This window comes from Fistularia commersonii, chromosome 5 (assembly GCF_037954325.1).
Source record: "Fistularia commersonii isolate RoL2024-O1a breed Wild chromosome 5, RoL_Fcom_v1.0, whole genome shotgun sequence".
Lineage (NCBI taxonomy): Eukaryota > Metazoa > Chordata > Actinopteri > Syngnathiformes > Fistulariidae > Fistularia > Fistularia commersonii.
The window spans coordinates 21,692,649-21,717,509 of NC_141288.1; the positions used below are offsets into that span (position 1 = coordinate 21,692,649).

A 24,861-nucleotide genomic window follows, 5' to 3' on the forward strand; every position below is an offset into this window, starting at 1 on the left:
AAAGACCTGGTCCCACAGCGGCCTCATATCTGGAAGAGGCTCCGCTGAAACCAGAAGAAACGGCAGAGAGAAAGATCAGGGAGAAGGAACATGGAGGCTTCCAGTCAGAGCTGCCGCTCAGCCGTTCAGCAAGAAAGCAGACCGTCGAGAAAGCAACAGGAGGAACCCTCCGGACGGACATGGAACAGCCGGAAACACCGATCGGGATACTTCACGGAGGACCTGAGAAGAAAAACCGACAGGTGATCCAGACATCGAGTCCCCTCACCGTCCTGTGGTTGCGTGGAGAACCTTGCCGTTGTCGTAGTTCCTCACAGCGACTGATGCCCGGAGAGCGAGTAGATGAAGAGTAGGTGGGGGTTCTGCAGAAGCAGAAGGTTTCCTTCCTGATGAAGACCCTTCTGAAGAAGGAGCAAGTTCCTGTTGAGAAGCTTTGAAGCAAAGACTCCAGGCTCTTGGTGTCGTGATGTTTTTAATGAGCTATTAGACAGTAAAGTAGTCTCTGGTGAGGAACCTTCCAGGTGTTCCACCGCCTCGCAGGACAACATGTGCTTTTGTCAAAAGCCCTTCAGTTGAATTCCACACATAAAAGTGACAGCAAACACCAAGCAGGCTTCCACAAACCCTTCCTGTCAACTACAAGGGAGTGTGTGTGAGCTGGCTCTGCACGGCCCAGGAGGGCGAGGACACGACCACGGAGCTGCTTCGGGCCTCAAACCTCCCCATGAACCCGGGGGTTCTGGAGCTCTGCGGGCGTCTCCTAGCAGCTCAGAGGCTTCCAGACGCAGGACGGAGGAGCTCCTCTCCTCCCACACCTTTGTCTCCTAACCCTAACCCTCCGGTCTAAGTCCGGTTCACGTCCTGCCAGGTGAGACGACGGAGCAGACCGGCTCCACGGGCAAGACGGCATCTATTTTAGGCTGCATGTCCTTTAAATGTGCAACCTTTGCTGCATTTCCCTTCACACAACTTACTAAGGCAAGGTTTCTCTCACACACACACACACACACACACACACACACACACACACACACACACACACACACACACACACACACACACACACACACACACACACACACACACACACACACACACACACATCCAGGACAGGCCTGTTCAGAATAATGCACTTTACGCAAAAGGCAAAGAAAATGGAATGACGGAGGGTCTCACAGAGCAAATGGCGGCCTCCTCATGTTTCCTACTTGATGTGTCTTTCCCAGCTGCGGCCTGCAGGGGGCGCCGCGCCACGCAGGCCACAGGCTCCCAGGCAGAAGGAGCTCTCAGTCTGACGTGTCCTCGCAGCAGAAAGGCCACGGGTCGCCCGGCGTCTCCGGACCGCAGAGACGGAAGGGCACGTAGCAGTCACGCATGTTGGGGTTTACGTTCATGCTTGTTTCTGTGTGATTTGGGGGTTAATGGGGATTTTGTGGGTGTGGTTTGGAACGCAAGGAATTCCGGGGTTTTCGGGGTTATTGCGGGCTCGTGTGGCGCGGCTGTGGCCGACAACAGCTATGGCTTATTAAATGGACGTTTTACCGCCAACCATGTGTCTTTCCTACTAAAACGCCACAGACCGCTCAGGAGCGAGCGGCCGCTCTGAACCCAGACACGCCATCTTCAGCGTTTCCACTCTTCTGACCTCCATCCATCTGTAAGACGTGACTCCATGGCCGGGGTATTGCAAAAAGATCCATAACACAAGTGATTAAAAACCAGTTCAAACTAGGATGAACTCTTGGAGGACTCTGCCCTGGAGGGATTCATGGTCCTGGTGTCCTTCCTGACAGATTGGAGGCAGAAGTGGTCGGTCACGTCGGGTCTCCCGGGTTCCTCGGCAGACGTGCGGCGCCGAGGTTTTGCGCCCTGCGGTTTGTTTCCCTTTCAGTTTGAGTAGCAGCAGACAGACACGCGATTGTTGTACAGGAAAGAAGGCGTCCCCGGCCCATCCGGCCCATCCGGCCCATCCGGCCCCCTCCGCATCTTTCCCGGTGCGCCGGTCCACGTGGGCCGCCCTGGCGTCCCAGGAGATCCGCAAGAGCACAAATGGCGCGGGGGCTGTCGGACGGCGCCTCACTCGCAGGCCAGCTTGCCGTCGAAGCTGGACAGGCCGATGGCGAAGGCTTGAAGAGCGCACATGGGGTAGTTGTAGTCCAGCGTGAAGATGTCCTCTGCAACCCGGCCGAACTGCATCACGATGTAGTCCGCTGGGGGGGAAGAACCAGACACACTCGTATGACTACATGACCTAAAGACCAACGCTCAAACATCCGGCCCTCCATTATCTACTGCTTATCCTGCAGCCAGGGGGCGGGGACGCCGCAGCCTAGCCGGCTGTCATTGGCCCAGGGGCGGGTCGCCCTGAGCCAATCACTCGGCCTCATGTAGAGACAACCATTCACACGTCTCGGCGGTTTCTCCAGTATAATCTGCGGAACCTCCTGCACGTTTGTGGACCGCGGGAGGAACCGAGAACCTCGAGGATGCCCACGCAGACACGGGGAGAACATGGAGACTCCACACAGAAAGGCCCCTGTGATATCCAACCAGGGACCTTCTGCTGTGAGCAGAAGCGCCGACCTCTATGCCGCCATGACACCCAGACTCTCAAACATCTGGGACTTAAAACGACTCCACATGTTTGCTTTCATTCGTGTTCCTCTGACTTTCTACCCTGGACTTCTGTCTCTGTGGAGAGCATACTGATGGACGTCCCAGGTTTCCCACAGACGTGTGAAGATACAAACACACGCCAAAGTACTCACGGTCGTTGTCGTGTACTATCTGGAAGTTCTTGACGGACGCCTGCGTGACGCGGCCGTGGAAGTTCAGCACGTAGGATTGGGTGTCATCGTTCCACACGGGGGCCTTGTTGTGCAGCTCGATCAGGTTGTCCAGCGAGTGGTTCTGCCAGCGGCTCAAGAGGCTCTCCTGCTCCTGTCACACACACACACACACACACACACACACACACACACACACACACACACACACACACACACACACACACACACACACACACACACACACACGTGTGTTCTGAAGGTTGCTTCAGGTCACACTGAGGTCCTAAGAGTCCCAGCAGGTGGACCAATATCTATATGCTATATATATATATATATATATATATATATATATATATAGTGTGTGTGTGTGTGTGTGGGTGTCTGTGTGTGTAATGATTACACGTCCGGCATGGAGAAATGCCTGTTGAGACGGAGGAGGACTCACGTTCTGAGGCCGAACGGGGACTCGTTCGTAGCTCATGTTCATCCCCGGGATGATGACGGTCATCTTGCGCGGCCCCTTGAACCCCAGCACGTTGGTCTCCTGCCCCGGGGCGAGTCACTTGTTACCCCGGGCTCTGAGCCCGCTGCAGATGCGAGGCGGCTTTCACTCACGTAGCAGATGGCGGCCAGCTCCTGTCGCGTGCTGCTGTCTTCCAGCGGCGCCCCGGGGTTCTTGCAGGGGTTGGCGCCGTTGTCATACACGGTGAACCTGGTGCCCATGAGGTTGGACCTGTTTGGAAAGGAGCGATGAGTTGCCACGAGGCCCTTTAAGGATGATGGAACGTGGACCAGGCAGAGCTGCTCTTCTGAGAGGCAGCGCCAGCAGTTCAGGCCCCAGAGGGCCGGTGGAGACACTTCACGTTGGCTTTGAGTTCACACATCACATGCAGAACCTGGATCTGCACTACACTGGAACACAGCGTAGGTCTCTACGTTCTCCTATGACATCTACATCTGTTACGATCTACACGTGGATACGGACGGGTCGGACATTTCAACCCCCGAAGGCCCCCTGTAGCTTTGAGGAGCGTCTCCCTGGGGCCCAGCTGACCTCAGAACCGGCTTTGAGAAAAGCACAACTGTTCAGGTTCTGTGCGGCTGCTGACGGATGATTTGACTGAGCTGGACCTTCCAGGGCCGGCCCGTTCTCCCGGAGCCGGCCTGGAAGCCAAGGTGCAGGGTTATGGTTAGGGTCCGGCAGGAGGCGTCATCTCACCTCAGTTTCCCGATGAAGCTCTCGCCCTCCCGCGACAGGTCGGTGGCGTCCACGGAGATGAGGTAATTGGACGTCTTGCTCTTCTTCCTCTTCCTTCCCGCCAGCAGAAACACCTGGATGGCAGGAGGACAGAGATGACACTCCGGCTGCGGCGCCATCGCCGGGCAGAACCCAGAAGGACCGGCTGCTCTGACAAATATAAGAAGGTCCATCTCCTCCCCTCCTAACACCAGCTTGTTCCAGCACATCTTCACCAGATCTCAAGGAATGTCTTTGCTTCCAATCGTCTCTTGCTGGTCTTTTGCTAATTAGCACATATCTCGTCCTTCTGCCATTTGACGGTTCTCCCCGGGGAAGTGTCACCTGATTGTCACCCTCCCTGCTGCCATTCACTGCCTGGAAGTGTAAAACACATTTCCTGACCTGCTCCTTTCTACCAGTGGAGGGTTTTCTCCGTCTCCACGGGTCGCCCACGTCCTCCCCAGGACTCCCCAGGACTCCCCAGGACTCCCCAGGACTCCCCAAGACTCCCCAGGACTCCCCAGGACTCCCCAAGACTCCCCAAGACTCCCCAGGACTGTGCTCCGCAGGCCGCTCTCACCTTCTTGCCGTCCTCTCTCTCCATGTGCATGAAGTATGTGGGGTAAAGGCCGCGATCCATGCCTTTCTTGTCCCGGGTGATGCGACACTTGACGGTGGCGCCGCGCGGAGCCGGACGCAGGACGCACTCCTCCAAGTTGGCGGTGCTGATGACGGCGTCCTCAGCGGCGGGCGAGCCGGCGCTCGGGGCCTCCTGGGTGCAATCCGGGTGTCACCGGGGATTTGCGGGTCAGATGACGGGCCTGGCCGAGCGGCCGTTTACTCACCGGGACGTCCTTGCCGCTGGCGGCCGAGGAGGGCCGCGTGGCGTCGGGGGAAAGGGGCCGCTCCTCCCCGCCCTCCTCCTCCTGCTCGCTGGACTCGTCAAAGTTCATGCTGCCGGACAGACCTGGCGAGGAACGGGACGGACAACTGGAGTTCAAGGTTCTCCTGCAGGGCCGCGGGGACGGGAGGTTCAGGTGAAACACAGAAGGTCCAAATATCTCTCCACCCCAGAGACAGCCTTCATCCCACCCCCCTCCTGTTTTTCACTCGCTTAGAGTTCAACTATCGTGCTTGGTGTCTCCCGCCAGAATTGTGAAGAGCGGCGGGGAGGGCAGCCGCCGACGCTAATCAGCGCCCAAACCACGGTCTTCCATTTGTTTAGCAGACAATTGCATGTCTTTTAACTGAGGCGGTCTGCAGAGCAGCAGGCCAGGAGCGGCTTTGAGTTTGTGGTCCAGCCCGGGAGAGCGTGTGCGGATCACCGGCCCATCAGGGCTGACCCGGATGCAGACCCCGGAGGGGAGCTCCCCCTGTCCTGGGCCCGCTTGTCCCGCACTGCTGCCCGACGACCACCCTGAATAGCCTGCGGCCCGCGGGCCGGCTCGGAACAGGAAGGGACGTCACAACCCATGCGGGTCAATCGGGTCAAGTCGCGGTCAATCTGGATAGCCGTATCCTCACACGGCCTCCTGCAGACGGGAACGGGGCCTGGCTAGAACGCTTTTGCTCTCTGAGAACAGGATTTATCAGCTGCCATGCAAACACTGGCTGCAGCCTGACTCACGTGCACTTAGGGGGTGGCAGGGGTCCACTGGAGTGCATCTGGGGAAGGAAATTGAATTTCTTCACGGCTCCATGGTACTGATTGTCTCTTGTGTTTGTTTCATCCTGGGTTGGAATCAGGGTGTAGCAGGTGGCCAAATGATATTAGAAATAGCATGCAATTCACCAAGTCTGACTTCTCTGCAGCCCATCAGCGCTCGGAGGTGCTGCGGCGCCTCCTGGTATACAGAGCGGCCAAAGGAACCGCTAACATTTTCTCCTGGATAAAGGGGACAAAGCCCCGGGGCCGCGGGGTCGGCGCATTATGAAGTCAACCATCTGGAATAGTCAGGGAGGACCACGGAAGGAGGACCACAGAAGGAGGACTACAGAAGGAGGACCACGGAAGGAGGACCACGGAAGGGGCCGGCCGGCGTACACGACCCGAGGAGGCGCAGAGTGACCGCGGCACCAGAACTTTCATTCAGCCATCAACACAGGCCGCGACAGAACCAGCGGACCCGTGATAAATGTGCGCCGAGGCTTATGGGACACCCGAACCACCCCGGAGCCTCCGGACCCGCTGCCGTCGAGGCTCTCGGCCGGCTCCGGTGACCTGTGTTCAGGATTCCCGCGGTGCGGGTCGTCTCGACTCGAGACCTGAAGGACCCACCTTGTTTCTGCAGCAGTTCGTGGATGTCCGTCTTGGGCTTCAGCAGCGTCTCTGTGTCTTCGTCCCCCTCGGGTTCCTCGGCTGCTGCAGGAAGCCGGTGCGGGGAGACCGCCTGACCGCTCATCTGGGGCTGGGACCGGCTCGCCGACAGGATCTGGATCTTCATTCCCTTGTCGGGGGCTTCGGACCCCAGGAAAGCCGCCGGCCCGTCGATACCTGCGGCATGCGGAACGGCCATGAAGGCCACACGCAGTGTTTGGCGTAGCTGCAGCTCAGGCATCAGTCGCAGGAACACACACACTCTATCTGAAGCGTTTTCGGGGTTTTGTGGAGAATGACAGATTGAGGAGGGGGTCGATTCACGGCGTCCCCGCTCAGCTTGTCCTTACCGTCCATGACGGCGTCGTTGGTGACGCTGAGCTGAGAGTCCACCAGCGGGGCCTGCTCCTCGCCGCGCCGTACCCTGGAGCGCCTGGGCCGGGCCTCCGTGTTGGGCTGGACCATCAGGGGTTCCTGACGCCTCCTCCGCTGCTTCTGCTCCAGCAGCGCCCTCTGGGGACCCAACAGGTGGACAATAAGTCTCTGAAACCAGGATCTCCCGACCCTGGGCCGTCAGGTTAGTGTGGAGGGACGGGAAGTCAGGTTGGTCGCTGTGAGCTGGTCAGGACAATAATAGGCACGACCAGCACCCTATGACTTCAGCAGGTGTTTGAAAGGCCCGGAGGTATTTGTCTGAAGGTAGGAAAGGCCCTGGACAAGAAACACTCGTCATTCACCTAAAGCCAGGCTGATACCGGCGGCATCTTCTTCGACACATCTCTGAGTCTCCGGACACTTCCTGCAACTGTCACTCACTCGCTTCACTCCGGTTCTCACACCGTTCATCTGCTTTTATCCCTCTACTGTTGTCATCTGTCTTGTTTAACGTCTCTGCTGATATTTATTGTCGATGTTTCATGTCTTCTGCTACCTGCCCTCTGCAGCTCGCTGCTGCCACGCCGAGTCTTAGCTAATCTTATCTTAAGGGTTTGTTGTTTTAAAGGGGTTTCTTACTGAATCAATATCATATTCTTAAGTGATTTCAGATGTTGTGGTCAACTTCTTTAAATTCCATGACTATATTCTATTATTATTGTTACTATGGCTCACTATAACTGCAGATATCCTCTGAATCAGTGTTCTTGTGATTGATTGTGAGCAGTGCGCCTGGTGATCCTGGTGATCCTGGTGATCCTGGTGTGCCCGGTGATCCTGGTGTGCCTGGTGATCCAGGTGCGCCCGGTGATCTTGGTGATCTTGGTGATCCTGGTGTGCCTGGTGATCCTGGTGCGCTTGGTCCAGCTCCCGCCCCGTCTGCTCTGGGACTGTGATGGAGTCTGGATGAGGGTCTCGGTCCCCACCGGCCCCTCGGATTATGCCGGTCCATTGAGGAGCAGCAATGCAAACGATGCGTTCAGCGAGACGGAAAATAGCGGGCCTATTTGTCATTTTCTGAAACTCTGCTTCCGTCCCATCTGCGTAACCACGGTGACAGCTGGCGCGGGTCATGAGAGTGAGTAACAGACTGTTTCTGTGCAGGACTTTGTGCAGAACAGCAGGGTGTTTTAGGTCTGGACCGCCTGGTTCCGCAGGGAGGCCCGGCCTCATTACCATCCAAAGAGATGAGCGTGGACCCGCACCCTTCACCTTACAGGCAACAGACAAAGGCAGCAGATGAAGAAAACAGAGAGGGGTGGCGCTATCGTACACTTTGTGGAGTAAACGACGGACGTCCAGCTGCGAAGCAATAAGAAACCGACCTCTACCGGCGAGGTCCGGGAGAACTTGACCGGCGGGGTCTGAGCTGACATGCCCTGAGCAGCTGGGATGGAGCGGAAGGACATCCGGCCCGGTGGAGAACACCTGGCCTGAGCCTGCATCTGACTGGGGAGGCGCGTCCTGCCCCTTCAGAGGGATCTCATCATTTGTTCAGCAAGATGTGACTTCACGCAGGATTTCTCAGAGCTTCTTGTGTCCACCCAAACAAGTCCAACTTCGAAGACATCAGGTCTCTAACAAGTGTATCACTCCGGTTTTATTAGATCATCCGTGGAGGCGTCGGACTATTTGCTGTTGAGCGGACCCCGCCGATCCCGAACAAAGAGCATCAGAGCTCTGGCCTGTATTTCTCTAAAGGGTTGGAAACCCGGTGGACGTCAGCCACGCACATCACCCACAAACATCTGACGGAGTTTGACAACATTACAAAAGCAAACGTCGGGACATACGAACCCATTCGTTAGACATCTTGACATCCAATACAATTTGTACTTTTGTATGGAAAGAGCGGCATAGATCCCATCAGTCCTGGATCAGAAGAAGCTCCGAGCTCCTGGAAGCGGCAGGCGCCCTGGTGCCGGCCATCGCTCCGTGTCCCAGCCCGGCCTCCTCCTCTTCCTCTTCCTCCTCCTCCTCCTCCTCCTCCTCCTCCTCCTCCTCTTCCTCCTCCTCCTCTTCCTCCTCCTGGGGAGCCCGGCTCCAACACCAGCCTCCCCGGCTCTGGGAGCTCCCTCACAGAGAACGCTCTGTCTCTCTCTCTCACACACACACACGGTCTGTGTGTGTGTGTGTGTGTGTGTGTGTGTGTGTGTGTGTGTGTGACACTGCTGCTAACTGCATAAGCACTCATTAGCGCTTATAGCACAGAGGATGGGGGGGCATGAGAGAGAGGGAGGGAGGGAGCAAGGAAGACAAAAGAGAGTGAGACACAGAGAGAGTGAGAGGTAAGAGAGAGTGAGACACAGAGAGAGTGAGACACAGAGAGAGTGAGACACAGAGAGAGTGAGAGGTAAGAGGGAGTGAGAGAGATGGGAGGTAGAGGCAGCAAGGTTTGCTAAAATGGGATGCAGCCTCAGTCAAAGTGCCCCTGCTATTGTTATCGGTTATGAATGGATGGATGGATAAGTGAATGAATTCCCTGCTCTTCAGGGTTTGACCTTCGAGAAGAACCTTCATCGTCCAACACTTCAATAGCCAAAATGCCGTAAACATATGAAAATATACCTTCCAGGATATCTGGCAGGTCGGCGTTCAAGCAGGCGTGCCTTTAAGATGTGCAATCTGGGACTCTTCAGGCCTAATTTATACAAATTGATTTCATCTTCACTCCCAGGTATCTTCTCGTTAGCTACTTTCTGGATGAAGCCAAGTATGAAAACCTAAATAAACAGAGAATGTCATTCATTCATCGTCTATACGGCTTCTCTGCGGTCAGGTCTAAGGGTGCTGACGCCGGGCCAGGGCTTGGACCTTGGACCAGTCCGTCACATATGGGCACACATGGCCAGACAAACGCTGGTTTGAGGTCATTCTGTGATGACCAGGAGATGATTCATTGTGGAATTTAAAGGTGACTCATCTCTTACTTCCCGGAGGAATGATTTTGAAGAAAAGGGCACAAGTTAACTTTAGAAAGAGTGACATGAACATGAATAAATGATTTGTGACATTGCACCAGAGGAGGCTGCTTGATTAGCAAGCCTGAGTACGAAGGCGCCCATTATTAGAGGTCTGTGAACATCTCCAGGCCGGCGGGACGGTGGACTGGGACCGACGGGTTGGTGGACTAGGACCGGCTGGCTGGTGGAGTGGGACCGGCGGGCTAGTGGACTGGGACCGACGGGTTGGTGGACTAGGACCGATGGGTTGGTGGACTAGGACCGGCGGGCTGGTGGAGTGGGACCGGCGGGCTGGTGGAGTGGGACCGGCGGGCCGGTGGGCTGGGACCAGCGGGCTGGTGGACTACGATTGGCGGGCCGGTGGACTGGGACCGGCGGGCCGGTGGACTGGGACCGACGGGTTGGTGGACTAGGACCGGCGGGCAGCATTGAGGTCGTTTCTGGGACGGAGCTCAGAGCCTCCCGAGGACACAGATGCAGGCCGCTGGGCGTATTGAAGGACACAGTTCTGGGCGTTGTCGCTCCCCAACATTCCTGGTTGGATCTCCGCGCTCCTCCCGGCCTGTCCAAGTGTTGTTGAGCAAGACACTGAAGCCCTAGCTGCTCTGGAGCTGCTCACGTTCAGGTTCATCCACGATGGGTTCAACGCAGAGACGAGTTTCCGGAGAGGGACGGACAAAAGTATCGTGGAAACTGTAAAAGTGTTCAGCCTCTCGGGCGAGCGAGGGTTGTAAATAACACAGTGACCCCCAGAATCACACAACACTGCCACTATGCTGAGGCCGCCCCGCCAACAGACGCCCCTATTGGAGCCAAATGACAAAGGCCATTATGGGGTTCCTTGTCCTGCTCTGCTCTCATGGAAGGCCTGGGAAGCCCACAAAGCCGTCCTTCATAGCGGCAGAAAAGCATGAGCTGATTGAAAACCCAGACGGAGAAAAGACAGAAGTGACAGCGGCTTTGCTCGGACGTCCGACTCCTACCTGCTTCTCCAGCTTCTGCTGCATCAGGCTGGCACCGTCATCCTCAAGGCCGCTGCAGAGGAAGGTCAAAGGTTAAAGACTTAGCATGCACGGAGCAGACCCATTAGCGTCCGACACCGCTGAGCTATCGTCGGAATATGGATTTCATCTTGTAGTACCTTGGGCAGAAAGTCGAACCTCAAACCAAGGCTGAACAATTTCCCTAGCCTGCGATCATAAAGTACATCTCATCTCACTACCAGCCTGACTGGGAAACCTGAAGCTCTCCTGGCCTGCAGCAGGTGGCACCACTTGACACAAGAAGATCATGTGTCATCAAACACAAAGGAGTGGTAGCTTTTCCCTCAGTCTGTTTTTCATTCATTTCCTTTTATTCATTCAGTTCCTGTTTCATGAGATTTCTCTGTCTTTCTCAGTTTGGTTTATTTTTACAAGGTCAAGGAATTTGTTTCTTTATTTTTTTGGAGTGTAAATTGTTCTTTCTCATCAAATTTCTATTCTTCCCCAAAATTTCATTGGATTTGAAACAAATGTTCGAATAAGTTACTGCTTATACTTCTGAAATGTTCATTGAACATGTCGGTTTTCAAAGCGGTTGAGCTCATCTTCAGGTTCTTTTCCCTTCCAACAGAGCAGCGGAAGAAAAACACCGTCATGATATTGCATTTAATCACTTTTTTTGATCAAATGTCCAATAACGGCCAAATTTCCCAGGACATTTGTCTTGGACCCATATCTTCCCTTGGGTTTTTCCTTGACCGTTTCCAAGGTTCTGGAGGAATTCCAGGACACGTCGGAGTATTGGTGAAACAAAAGCAAAAAGAGGAGGGAAAAAAAGGTAGGCAAACAATAAGAAGAGTGAAAAAGAGAGGCGAGGCTCCGGCTGAGGGGCCTTTGGGTCCTCTAACTGAGGGGAGCGGGTCCACGTTGCTTAGCTACTGCCAGGAGAGACAATGTGCCGTGCAATACATCCAATATCTCTGTCAAACACGGCGGCTCACAGCCCAGATTAAGGTCGGGTGAGTCGACACTTTCTTGTGTTCATCTCTGGCAGCGGAAGAAATCATCAACCCCCTGGCTCCGCTGCTCTGGAGGACGCTTGCAATAATGCTGCTATCTCTGCATCAGGTAAGCTCATTACGAGCTCCTCTCATCACCGCCACTTCCACTACACATCTCCCACAGGTTGCCATGACACACACACACACACACACACAGACAGACACACACAGACAGACAGACAGACAGACACTCTCTTCATGGTACGCAATCACGGCAGCTGACTGACACCAGGCGAGTGTTGGAAAGCCGTGTAAAGTGTAAAGGTGTTCATCTCTACTGTGTCACAGCAGCATCCGTGGGCTCCTCCGTCCCGGCCCGCAGGACTCAGCCTCACACTAACCCGGACGGGTCGCCGAGGAGGCCGAGGACAGGCGGTGCCGACGGAGGACGGCCAGCACGTTCAGTTATAATAATAACAATAATAATAATACATAAGGTTTGTGTAGGGCTTTTCATGGTACTCAAAGACGCTTTTCAAGTGAAAGACAGAAGACACAGGACATACACACAATTATTGGGAATGTTATGCTCGGAGGTCAGAGATGGACGACTGCTTTACAGGTGTAGCTAGAGAAGAGAGACCCTACGGTGTCATCATAATGCCATCGATCCAGAAATTCCGGGGTTCAACAAAATAAAAATGATTGATTTTATTCCAGCCAAAAAACAGTAACGTCGCCTCTTGGACTTGTTATGATATTGTGGCGCGAGATGAAAAATCCATGATACTGGAAATCAGATTTTGATTTTGGCCATCCGATTTTCAAGTAGTTTTATAACTGCTAAAGTAAAATATACAGCCCAACAAATGAATCGTATAAATAAACGGTGCCTCGGCAACACAAGGGTTTGATTTGACATTGATTGCACACTGACTTTTAAAATTCTTTCTAGCAATATTGTGATACTTCTAGTATCATACAGGCCTGTTCTGTCGTCTCACAAGGCTTTCTGGCCTTTCTTTTCTTGCGGATTTTCAAGTGTCCAGTACTAGACCAGCTCTTTCCAGGTCATACTGCTGTCCGTGATGTGACTCTGGCCTGAATGCCTGAGCACCACTGACCCGGCCAGCCCTGCTGCAGCCAGAGGGAAGCGCAAACAACCCCGTCCCATCGCTCTGAAACATATCTGTGTGTGTGTGTGTGTGTGTGTGTGTGTGAGTGTGTGTGTGTGTTTACCTCGCTGCTGAGTTGGACGCGAAGCTGGCGGAGCTGGAGGGCCTTCGGGGGGAAGCGGCCATTTGGCAGCCAGGTCAGGGATGTGAAAGAGAACAAAATGGGCATAGTTTAGCGACCACGGAGCCCGGAGCTATCCAAGGAAGAGAGAGGCCAGGAGGCAGCACGCCACTTTGGGGAAAACATTTTTCAATATTGGTAAATGCCGCAATACCGTCATACAAACACTTAGCAGAGTGAGGCCCCCGCTTCTCAGGAGAGACGTGGGAGAGGCCGGCGTGGGGGGGTCTGATGTGAGCCGGGCCTTCACCCAACATCTGACCGCGCTCCATCTTTGGCTGGTTTCTTTCCCCCATTTCTAGCGTTTCCTTGCAGATCTTCAAGCGAGACATGAAGACACGGTTTGGTTTTCCAGTGAGGGACTGCTCAGGGCCGCTGAGTAAAGCCAAAGAGCCTTGCAGCCCCAGGCGGGGTAATGAAGTTAAGCAGGTGCAATGCACATTAAGCACAGGCTATGAGGAGCCTTTCAAAGACATCACACACACACACACACACACACACACACACACACACACACACACACACACACACACACACACACACACACACACACACACACACACACACACACACACACACACACACACACACACCACAGCTGTGAGTGATTAATGTTTCATAAGTCTGTCACATCTTCGGTGACAAGCAAAGGACTCGCCACTGTTGTCTCTTCGACCACGGTAACCATGGAGATCAGGACTTTTTTCGAAACACACACACACACACACACGTCCGGCGGCAGTGATTAAAAACCAGGCCAGGCCTCCAGTACCATAGTAATTGGGAGGCTTTCACACCCTGCTGCAAAGACCTGCAGAGGGAAGGGGTCTTCTTGCAGCCGCACATAGAAATCCAATCATCTCTGATATTTCCCAGCATTAGATGTACTTTGGAGAGGACAGAGGAGAAGAGCGGCGGTAAACATGTCCTGAACAGAACAGCAAGCAGATCACCTGTGACCTCCTGGCAAATTGGGATTTCAAAGCTATTAAAAGAAAGCCACGTGGCAATAAGCAGAGGGTTCGTTATCTGCCGGGGATGGTTTTCCTCGCTTGTTCCCTTTCAGGAAGCCCCTCCACTCTGCACCTTTAGGAGCACCAAGAAGAGGAATTCGGACCTTGAACAAGAGGAACCTCGTTTGTGCCGCAGGCTATTCAGCTCAGATGTAAGGGGGAAGAGAATAAAGTGGGAAGTGATAAGATTAAATGCTTAAGTCTCAGCGAGTTAATGGATGACCAGGACACACGTTAGACTGCCTGCCTGGCAGCCTCTCATGGGTGTGTGACAGCAGCAGATCAATGTGGACTGAGAAGCTCCCACCAGAGACGGCGACACCGATATCCTACTCAACCGTTGGCCTCCTCCGTGCCGATAAATACCTCCATCTGCTGGCTCCTCTGGACTTCTGTCATTTTCAGATGGTTGTGACTTCAAAAAAAAAAAAACTGTATACATCACCTGCTATAAATGATTGTCAGGGCTGCTCAATTCGGATGGGATGGTACTTTGATATCTAAGGCCATTCTCAGTGACCATCAGGTATTTTGGGTTTTTGTAGGTGACAGCGCAATGATGGAAGGATACACTTTATGTCATTCCTCCAGAAAGTGCAGTCATCTGGGTGTAAATGATGAAATACTTTTCGAGTGAACTTGGAGAATCAGACGCAGCAGTTTAGACTACCTTCCCTTTACGTGATCCTTTTCAGATGAGGGTGCAGAGCGGGCGCCCTGAGGAGCGCCGCACATTACACAGTCCCCGAGGCTCGGGGGAAAGGAAAATGCTTTTAGAACGCGTCTATCGTTCCCATTCCTAAGCAGAGAGCCACCCGACCCCGGCTGATTCCGCTTCCGCACAACTGTGAGCGTGCAGGTTTAAAGTTGCCCACAGCCCAGAGAGAACGCGGAAAACCTACAAGTGTCCAACTCCTGTTACGGCAGGGCCACGCTCTGAATAAATAACGACACGGAGGCAGAAACATGAGCGAGACTCCCAGCTGACTGCGGGGACGCGGGCCTCGCTCCGCCACCTTCGTAGCTGCAGTTGTTCTCGGCGGACAGATAAACGCTAACTCTTGGCCCGAACCCTGGAGTACGTTACAGCGTATGTTACACACCATGCGGTGCAGGTACCTGTAAGACCAGCGGCTGTAGACGGGCTGCGATCCCCCGCTCTTTGCTGTGTCCATGGACGCTGCTCCGGCAATGTCGCTCCAGGGCCGGCCTAGTCACCATTTGCCAAAAGACAGACGTATACAACTCACAGAGTTACCGTGCAGTCCGACGCCGCCCGGCAGGCTCGGGGATCTCCGCTGTTATGTTGGAGACACAGTAGCTTCGTCCCACCCAGGGGAGTGACAGCTCCCAGCGCCGAGACAGATGGAGGCTGGAGGCTTAGAGCGGTTACCATGACTTCACCCAATGCACAAGGATTCGGCGAAGTCGTCCGGGCACGACGGCATAGACGTCAGCTCCTTCACAGAGGAGACTCTGGAGCTCAGTCACCCAGCGGGTTTCCAACCGGCCTCGCTGCAGATCCTGCTAACCGAGGCTTCTTACGGCACACACACACAACACGAACTCTGTCTTTGAGCAGCAAGACCGGGACCGCTGTCGTTCCACAAAGCTTCGATTATCTCTGTTATCTTTTTATTCTTTCTAGTCTGATTTGTCCTTGGGAGAAGGATAGTTTGAGCTGATTTATTGCTAATCTCAACAGTCACCGTTTGTTGTTTTTTTCCCCACGGCAATAAAAAATAAAAAATAGAAGGTTGCTGACGAGGAGAGGGATCCGGAAATGACAAGAAGTGATCTAAACTTCCCAAACATCTTTACTGGACGCCGATCTGCATATCAACATCCGAGGGGTAATATTTCGCAACACTTCTCGAAACAATGTGGCGAGGCAAAAGCCCGTCACCAGAGTCCCTTGTTTCGCTGTCTGAGCACTTTCCAGTAACTTTCAGCCCAATCGGTCTCGGCTCGTTTCCTCTGACTCACATCTGACGCCTGGCGTCTCAGACGTATGCAATAGTGGGAATTCATCCAGCTGAGAATAGAGAAGGTCTGGAAGCACATGCTGGGGTGACAAACTCTCACCCCTCCACTGAGGAGCACTTAAAGAAATGCGACCGTAACAAAAAATAAAAATGTACACCGACCTGTCTTAAGTCAGGCGAGGCGTGGGGATGAAGTTGCGAGGAGACAGGAGCCTCGCAATCTTTGTGCCTGAGCTTGTCAACAAAAGACAAAAAGAGGAGGTATGTTTGTGTGTCTTTTCCCCGAGAGACGACAGCAAAAGGCGTAAACGCCGACTGATGACAAGCGGGAGAATCGTCCGTCAGCAGCTGTTGAGCTCCCAACCAACGGCGGAGGTGAGCCTAACACCGGCAGGTAATAATAGCAGCTCCCTCGGGTCTCCAGGAGACGCGAGCTCCAGTCAACACTCCCTGCGGGAGAATCCGAGGAGACCAACCTGCAGGGACAACAGGAGGACCAGGTCCCACGAGAATAACTACAGTATGTTGTCGGTCTACAGACTGACACAGTCTGACATTTCTTCCTGCACCACCACCGTGCTAAATATCATTTATGGAAATTTTCCATGAGTGAACAAATGGATTTGTGACACAAAGACTGTGTTTTACAGTCTCCCCTTGACAACAGCAAGTCATACAGAAAGACAGCGGCAAAGGGAAGCTGTCTTTTTCCCCAACTCAGATATTCCAAACATTGAAACTCTATTTCAATGTTTCTATTTATTTTGAAGTAGAACAAATGCTCATTTTGCTGTCTTGGAAATTTGCATATGCAGTTTCCACCCCTAAGCGGATGTTAGACAGTGTTCCTGGAGAACATCTGATTATCACAATGCTGATCTCTGTCCAGACGGTGCACTGACATGAAGCGTTACTGGGAAAGCTCGGCCCTGGCGATCGGGCTCTTAACGTTTCATGTGATTGCAATTCATCTAGCGAGGAGAGCGCGGGCTTATTACAAATTCCAGAGATGTTTGAAAGACTCGTGAAAAACGTTACATGACACAAAGCTAGCGGGACCATATTTGGACAGCGGGAGAAAGACGCAGAATCGTGGTGCAGGGGAGGTCGACCGCCCTCGACGCACCGAGCATTTGGAAGGAAACGACTGAAGGTGAAACCGAGATAAGTCGCTGCTGTTACTGGGAGGTGTCTGCTCCAGCGGAGACTAATCCTCACGCTGTCAGGCAGCGTGGTGACGGGCACCGTGCTCCAACTGTGCTGACAAACATCCGCAGATCGGCCGGTGACCCATCACCTCGGGCGAGGATGGAATCCTCTGCATCAGGAAAAATAAATCTGCTCTAAGTCTGTTGCATCCAGATGTTTGTCAGAAGAGAAAACCTCATTGTCATCAACAAGGTCCAGTAGATCTTGTGACCGAGCGTGAACTCAAGTCGAGCTACGAGCCAATCCGTGAAATACATGTCGCCATGCAAACGGAACAGGCAGAGGTGACTCCAGTCCAAACCAAAAGGGTTCGACGAGCACAAAACCGCGCGAGTTTCGAAACGCTGCGTTACACGAGAGAACTGACTGCAAAGACCGCTGGGACTCTTAGCTCCTACTGATAGGGACGTTTCTTTTTCCTGCACTCTGCCTTTCTCCAAGTGTTTTCTGCGTCTCCAGGTCCAGCGGCACATCCATCGGACAAAGAACCACACACACTAACCACTTGATCAGCTGTCCTTTCAACGCTTCACCATTACGAGCAAATCCTTGCAACATCTCACTGGTAGCGCTGTTATGAGAACGGCCCGGATCCCGGCACACTGTGCCAAGAGCCCAGACCGGCTCTGGCCTCCAGGTGAAGCCACAAAGTGCAGGGTCACTTCAGTCCTGCAAGGAAAAACCCCCACAAGGAGGGCTCCAATGTCGGCGACGGGCGGGGCCTCGAAATATGTCAAAGTCAGGCTGCATTACAGCATCAAAAGGTCACAGAGGGACGGAGGACAAACAGGAAAAGGGTGGAAGACACAGATTGAAATCTCAGGGCTTCATAACAGGGCACAACTTCTGCACTCGAGTCTGCAGCGAGAATCCTCCTTTGAATCCACCCTTCCCAATAAATCAGGTCTTCATCTTAGAACGGCTTCAGAATGCATTTTATTCGGCACATTTTCCTTGACTTTCTAAACAAACGACTGAAACGTCCTCACAGGAGCTGATCGGGAACTCGGCAGGAATCGATATAAAAAAGGAGAATGAGCGTTCCCCGATTCGGTCACGGGGTCCGTTGTGTCGGACTGTATCGCCTGTTCGTTCTGCTTCGTGTGTGAATCCCTCTTTGAGAGTCACTCCTCAGAACACACTGTTATCAGCACATATCCAAATCCAAATGCACTGTGGACAGCAAAGTGGGAATTTCACTGCACAGGGAAACACGTCTCTACCCGGTACTTGTGAAAAGCAACGCTTTAAATGTCTTTTGAATCTCCTACAACTGCTTTGCTGCCGCCGGCTCCACATTCGTGGCACGGTGGTCGAATCTGTGGACTTTTCATGTCCAAATATTGAGCCTCTGTCCTCTTTGACCGACACTTTCGCCTGCTGTCTTAAATGGTGCTGAGGCTGAGGCCGGCCCGGCCCGTGGCAGTGAGCTGGATCGCTCCTGTCCAGTATTCCAATCACTGGCTTTTTACACATTGACCCGTCACTGGTTGGGTCCAAACGAAGAGGGGCATTTGGGAGCGAACGGAGAACTTCTCGTGTGAACGCCAGATGTTTCAGGGATGCGCTCCGATTGTGTGTGTGTGTGTGTGTGTGTGTGTGCGTGTGTGTGTGTCGTCGTTCCCACGGACTGACACCGCGGCGAGCAGCGTGGACAGGGCCGTCCCATCATCAGAAGGAGGAGAGCGGCCCGGCCCGAGATGCAACTGGTGTTTGTTTCCTCGTTGGTTGCGTTTGTGAGACCGCCTTTGTCTCTCTGGTTCTACAAACGTGTGTCTGTGCACGCCAGGGCTTTGGCGTTACTACAGGATAACGGGTGTTATTTAACTCAATATTATCCTATTGTTCCAAACCTCCGTGAAGACATTTGTGCCTCTGCGGGCAGTTGCTGCCCCCCGTCTGTAACTCAAGCTAACTTAGTGGGGCAAAGTAAAAATTAAAAATGAAAAAGTGTCCCCCGGCGAGCTCACCACTGCCAGCTGCGCCGCTAGCGTGGCTAATGCTAACGCTAGCGCTAACGCTAACGCTAACGCTAGCCGCCTCTCCCGGCGGAGCCTTCAGCCAAAGTTGGGGCGTCTGTGAAGTTTCTCCGGGGGGGCGGTCAAACGGCAGCCGCGGCGGGGCTCTGCACCGGCTCTCCCGGCCTACACTCACACACACCCGCGACAACGGGGAAAAACGGAGAAAAGTCCGAGTATGTTTTTTCTCACCTTATGCTGTAGTAATTCATGTTTGCCCCGGTTGCTAGGGAAGATCCTCGCGCCGCGGCGGCTCTGTGGACACGGTCTCCAGCTCGGTCCTTAGTTACCGAACGCACGTAGTAACGTGCTCTGCCATTGGTTGAAATTTCACCAACCCTGGACGTGATTGGTCACTATTTCCGGAAAGAGGGAGTGCGTTGTGAAAGGCTGTCGATGAGTTTCCCGTCCAAAGGTGTCGATGCAGCGGAGAGAGCAGACTTAGGCGTAAACACCGACACAAACCCATGGCCCTGGTGCCAATGCTGCTGCTCTTTTGAAGAACTTGGTGTAGGTTCAATCTTCCTCTTCTCCTTTGGGCTTTTCCCTTCAGGGGGGGTCGCCACAGCTAGTCAACTTTCTCCATCTCACGCTATTCCCTGTTTCCCCCTCTCTCACGCCATCTATCATCATATCTTCTCTCACTGCGTCCATAAATCTATTCCTCCAGACCTCCTGCCTGGCAGCTCCAACTCCAGCATCCGTCTACCAATATAATCACTATCCCTCCTCTGTCCATGACCCAACCATCTCAGTCTGGCTTCTCTGACCTTCTCTCCAAAACATCTACCAAGTGCTGTTCCTCTGATGGACTCATTCCTGATCCTCTCCATCCTGGTCACTCCCAAAGAGAACCTCAACATCTTCATCTCTGCCGTAACAGTTTCTGGTCCATACATCATTGCTGGTGTAGCTTCAATCATTTTTCTAAATGTTGATGATGATGAATCATCCAAATTTCCCAATTCAGCAGTGTGTTTGTGATACATCTATGACGTATTTACTCGATTTATCACAACGGCCACCTCAGCATTTAGACGATTTGGAGCGGGATCTCAGATTGTATTCGTTCATATCATACTGACTGTTGTGCTAAACCTTGATCTTGTAATATTAGTTGCAACCCATAAGTCAGATTTAAAACTACGGCTTTGCGTTCAGATTAGAAAACTAAATAAGGCTGGGGAAAACGTCAATCCCTCTCCTGTATTGTCTAACTGTCAGCTTTCAACTTCAATCTGTTAATGCTATGTAAGCGAAGTAAAGATGAGTAATGCAGTAACAATCCATACCCAGGTGGATGTTATAACAGGTATTGTTGTTGAAATATTCATGTTTTCTCCACTGTGGTCTGACCCCAGTGACAAACCTGCACTTCTATGAGACAGGACAGCAGTGAGTCAGTTGTTTTCTCTTACATTCATATCATCCCTTGAGTCATTAAAAAATGACATCTCTATTAAATACATCAATACACACAAACACGTCCAAAACATAGTATTAGTCTGATTCCTTGGTTTAGTCATGATTTCATAAAGTTCTCAGTGTCTTGAGTTGTTTCGTCCAGTCTCCTGTGAGGAGGCGAATGATTTCCAAATATCCTTTAATTCATCCCTACAATGTACAACCCCCAGACCAGGGTGGAAGAACAACAACAAAACCCTTCATCATCATAGCACTCCTGAGAACAGTTCTGGTCTGATGAAGAATCAATGTGCGCCCTCCGGTTGACTTACGGGTTGGTCCAGTTCGATCAATCACTGTACAGCATCAGCTGGCAATTAGACGGCCGCTCTCTTTTAAAAACATCATCAGACCCCTTCTCCTCCTCCATGTCACCTTTAACTCCTTGTGCCTCTCGGGTGTGTCTGCAACCAAAAGGTCAGCGGGCAGATCCCATGGCGGTGCCTGAGGCGGAGCACATAGCCAGTGTGCAGCGAGAGAGGAAGGACCCCCTTCGTCCATTGCTTTTGGAGTGTCCACATCTGGTGGCGGACAAAAACTGCTGGCACCAGTGGTCCTAAACTCCTAAGAGCTAGGCGTCGTGTCTTCTGGGACGCCGGGACGGTCGGAAGGTTAAAATTTGCGGCAGAGGAGGATGCTGCGCCATCAGAACATGTCCCGGCTTTGTTTTTCCCGATTGAAGCCAAATGTCTCTTGGCTTTCACTCTGCTCACTCCCTCCCGCCCCCACCGGGAAACTTTACACAGCGTGCACTATGAGGCAAGAGGATTCACTTTATTAATGTACAACTACAGTGCTCCTGGTCAACCCAAAATGTTAACCAACCCTAAAACCTGTACATTTACGTAGTAAAAGTGAAGTTTTGGCTTTCTTTTTGGACAATATCTAGATGTACACCATTATGAGAAGAATTATTATGCAACTAAATGAAAACAAAGATTTTCCCATCTCACTTGTTTATTTTCACCTGCTAAAGAGAGAACAATAAACAAATAAAAAAAATTACAAATATACATTTCTGATACCCCCCCCCAAAAAAAACCCTCAGTGACCAATATAGTCACCTTTCTTTTCGATAACAGTCTCAAGCCTTCCACTCACGGAGTCAGTCAGTTTCTTGATCTGGTCACAATCAAGTTTTTGTGCAGCTGCAACCACCGCCTCCCAGACACTGTTCAGAGAGGTGTACTGTTTACCATCACTGTAAATGTCCTGCTTAAGAAGGGCCCAGAAGTTCTCAATGGGGTTTAAGTCAGGGGCGGAAGGCGGCCCTGTCATTAGTTTTTCATCTTTAAGGCCTTTACTGGCCAGCCACGCCGTGGAGTACTCTGATGCATGTGAGGGAGCATTGTCTTGCAGGACAATCAAGGTCTTCTTGAAAGATGCAGACTTTTTCCCGTACCACTGCTTGAAGAACGTGTCTTCTAAAAATTGCCAGTAGGTCTGAGAGTTGATTTGGAGTCCATTTTCAACCCGAAAAGGTCCAACTAGCTCATCTTTAATAATACCCGCCCACACCAGTACCCCGCCTCCACCTTGCTGGCGTCCGAGTGGAAGCGGAGCGCCTTGTCCGTTACTGATCCAACCACGGGCCCATCCGTCCGGTCCGTCAAGAGTCACTCTCATCTCATCAGTCCACAAAACCTTTGAAAAATCTGTCTTCAGGTATTTCTTGGCCCATTCTTGACGTTTCAACTTCTGTGTCTTGTTCAGAGGCGGTCGGGTTTCGGCCTCTCTTACCTCGGCCATGTCTCTGAGAACCGAACACCTGGTGCTTCTGGACACTCCAGGCAGGTTGCAGCTGTGGAATATGGCGGCGCTGGAGGAGAACGGGTTCCTGGTAGCTTCATGTTTGATTCTTCTCAAATCTTTGGCGGTTAATTTGCGTCTTTTCTTCTCGACACGTTTCTTGCGACCCTGTTGACTATTTGCGACAAAACGTTTGATTGTTCTGTGATCACGCCCCAATATCTTAGATAGTTCAAGAGTGCTGCATCCCTCTGAAATACTTTTTACAATTTTTGTCTTTTCAGAGTCACTTAAATCCCTCTTTTGGCCCATTTATGCTGAGAAGAAGAATCTTCCTAATAATCATGCACACCTTGATAATGGGTGTGGATCTCCTGAGGCCACACCCTCCCTCGTTACACAATTACACATCACCTCATAGGCGTTAAATCCAATAAGCAATCAAGTTTATACAGCTTGGGGTTAGAAATGATGATATGGTCAAAATAATCACTTGCCTAATAATTGCGCTCGCAGCTGTAGTTCTGAGGGTTTGCTGTGATGGATGAGGCTGGTCTCTTGGCCTTGACACAAAGGACAACGAGGGGAATTTAGACACGCCGCTCTTCCTGGACAGCTGACCGTAACTGTCTGAAATGCCTGCGACCGCGTGGCACTTCCCTCTGGATCCGCTTACTGGGGCTGCAGCTGCACCGCTAAACTGTGAGCTTACCTAGAAGATCACAAACAGGTTCGTTCTATCTCAGATAGGTACGGAAGTCTCATGTTGTGAAACCATGCAGGATGTATGAATGGGCAATAGATATTTATTGAAAATACTTCAATTGGGGCATTTTATCACAGGCACATTCAAAAGTGTGACTAAAAATGGACCATTATCACATTTTATTTATTTTTTTTCTAATTTGCTTCTCCTTTTCACCAGCAAGTTATCTGATTATTTTCTAAACCATAGCAAAATGCCATGAAAGTATGAAAGGCGCTAGCAGAGATATCTGCATGTTAAACTGTGCCAAGAAATGGCAAAAAAATGATGAAAAAGACAACAGCAGGAAATTGTCTGGACACTCTACAAGAACATGTTAGACGTTTAAAAAAAACAAACAAACAAACAAACAGTAAACCATTCAGATTAGGGACTGGATTTTGTTTATGTTCGATAAGATTTATTTCTATGGTCATTTATAATCTATCCTTTGTTAATCCCTTGAGGGGAAAATCATTCTCTGCAATGAAGCCATCATGGATCTGCCAGGGTTAGTCAGTTTGTTAGTTCGGGGTTTAGTGTCTGGCTAACACCAGGAGGAGCCGGGAACGCAACCAGGAATGTTCACTTCTTGAGACGATCACTCTACCAGGTAGTGGTCGTCTCAAGAAGCTAGGCCATGCAGTGTGTGTGTGTGTACGTTTGCGTATGTCTTTGTCAAAAAAAAAACTCACTGACCCAAGCTTACTGTTCTGTATATTTCCTGTGTATCTTGTATTTGCAAGTGTTATTTGCAGTCCCTATGTCCTCTATTGTAAGTCGCTTTGGGTAAAAGCGTCTGTCAAATGTAATGTAATAATAAAAGAAGCGAACAGGAGGAGGTAGCAGGAGGTAGTCTACCTCCTGCGCCGCGTCACGTCACGCAGCCCCTTTTGAATGAATTTGTGTGTCTTTCACATCACTTTTGGGGAGCGTTACGACAATATCCAAAGTAAACTGAGGTGACCGTTGTTGTGTCCGGTGCATGTTTTTCTTCCTTTAGGCAGATATCATACTATTTCTGAGGCAAACTCAGAGAGACGGTGACGCTTCATGAGCCTACCCTGCTGCAAAGAGGGATGAATGACTGACTGACCCAGGAGCAGAGAGCCGTCCTGTTGCATGCCTGTGTGTCCCTGTGGAGGCCCCTGGGGTTGAGGGCCGCCCGCACCTCGGGCACGGCCTTGCGTCTGGCTCCAGCTACAGGCTGCTCAGCGAACAGCAACGGAGGCCTCTCCGTCTTGATGGTTCTCCGAGGCATCGGTGGAAATCAGCCCCAAGACCTGGCGAGAGCTTAAGTACATTTATTAAGGTGATGTCAATAGTTGCATTTCATTTACACAATCCCTGCTAATTGTGTTTAGCACGTTTTCATGCATCGCCGTGTACGGTAAAGCTTATAGCCTACACAATTTACCTGAATGTAGATCTTCGAGTTCCGCATTGATAACGTTTCCTTTACACATAACTTCTTTCGTGAACGGCCTTTGTTTCTCAACCTGGTAGTTGGTGTGTTGCGTTTACGGACGCCCTTCTTCGAGTCTCCCCTCTGATTGTTTTCTCACTTCCGCATTTCCACCCCTGGCGTCTCTGATTCGTTGGTGAGCCGACACTGTCCTCACACGATTGGTCAATTCCCACTCCACGTGACCTA

At 51.9% G+C, this 24,861-nt stretch overlaps 1 protein-coding gene across 4 annotated transcripts; it reads right to left on the minus strand.

Moving 5' to 3' along the window:
- Positions 1-455: 455 nt before the first annotated feature.
- tulp3 (TUB like protein 3) lies at positions 456-19,610 on the minus strand. 4 transcript variants are annotated; one of them, XM_086147340.1, is made up of 12 exons: positions 19,442-19,610; positions 12,968-13,009; positions 10,728-10,779; positions 6,697-6,859; positions 6,308-6,523; positions 4,875-4,996; positions 4,610-4,801; positions 4,009-4,121; positions 3,405-3,522; positions 3,235-3,333; positions 2,769-2,940; positions 456-2,210 (listed from the first exon to the last, which is right to left on the minus strand). In XM_086147340.1, the coding sequence occupies exons 1-12, from the start codon at positions 19,459-19,461 to the stop codon at positions 2,077-2,079; spliced, it is 1,443 nt and encodes a 480-aa protein (XP_086003466.1). In that variant the 5' UTR covers positions 19,462-19,610; the 3' UTR covers positions 456-2,076. The 4 variants fall into 4 exon arrangements, with proteins under 4 accessions (XP_086003466.1, XP_086003465.1, XP_086003464.1 ...); XM_086147339.1 differs by lacking the exon at positions 19,442-19,610 and adding an exon at positions 15,157-15,248 and having other exon boundaries at positions 2,769-2,934; XM_086147338.1 differs by lacking the exon at positions 19,442-19,610 and adding an exon at positions 15,157-15,227.
- Positions 19,611-24,861: the final 5,251 nt, after the last annotated feature.

Coding starts and splice junctions, on each gene's coding strand:
- tulp3 (XM_086147338.1), bottom strand. CDS start 15,212: ATGGACACAGCAAAGAGCGGGGGATCGCAGCCCGTCTACAGCCGCTGG. Junction 4,122..4,609: donor AGAGAGAGGACGGCAAGAAG/GTGAGAGCGGCC, acceptor CCTGCCATCCAG/GTGTTTCTGCTGGCGGGAAG. Junction 3,523..4,008: donor AGCTTCATCGGGAAACTGAG/GTGAGATGACGC, acceptor CTTTCCAAACAG/GTCCAACCTCATGGGCACCA.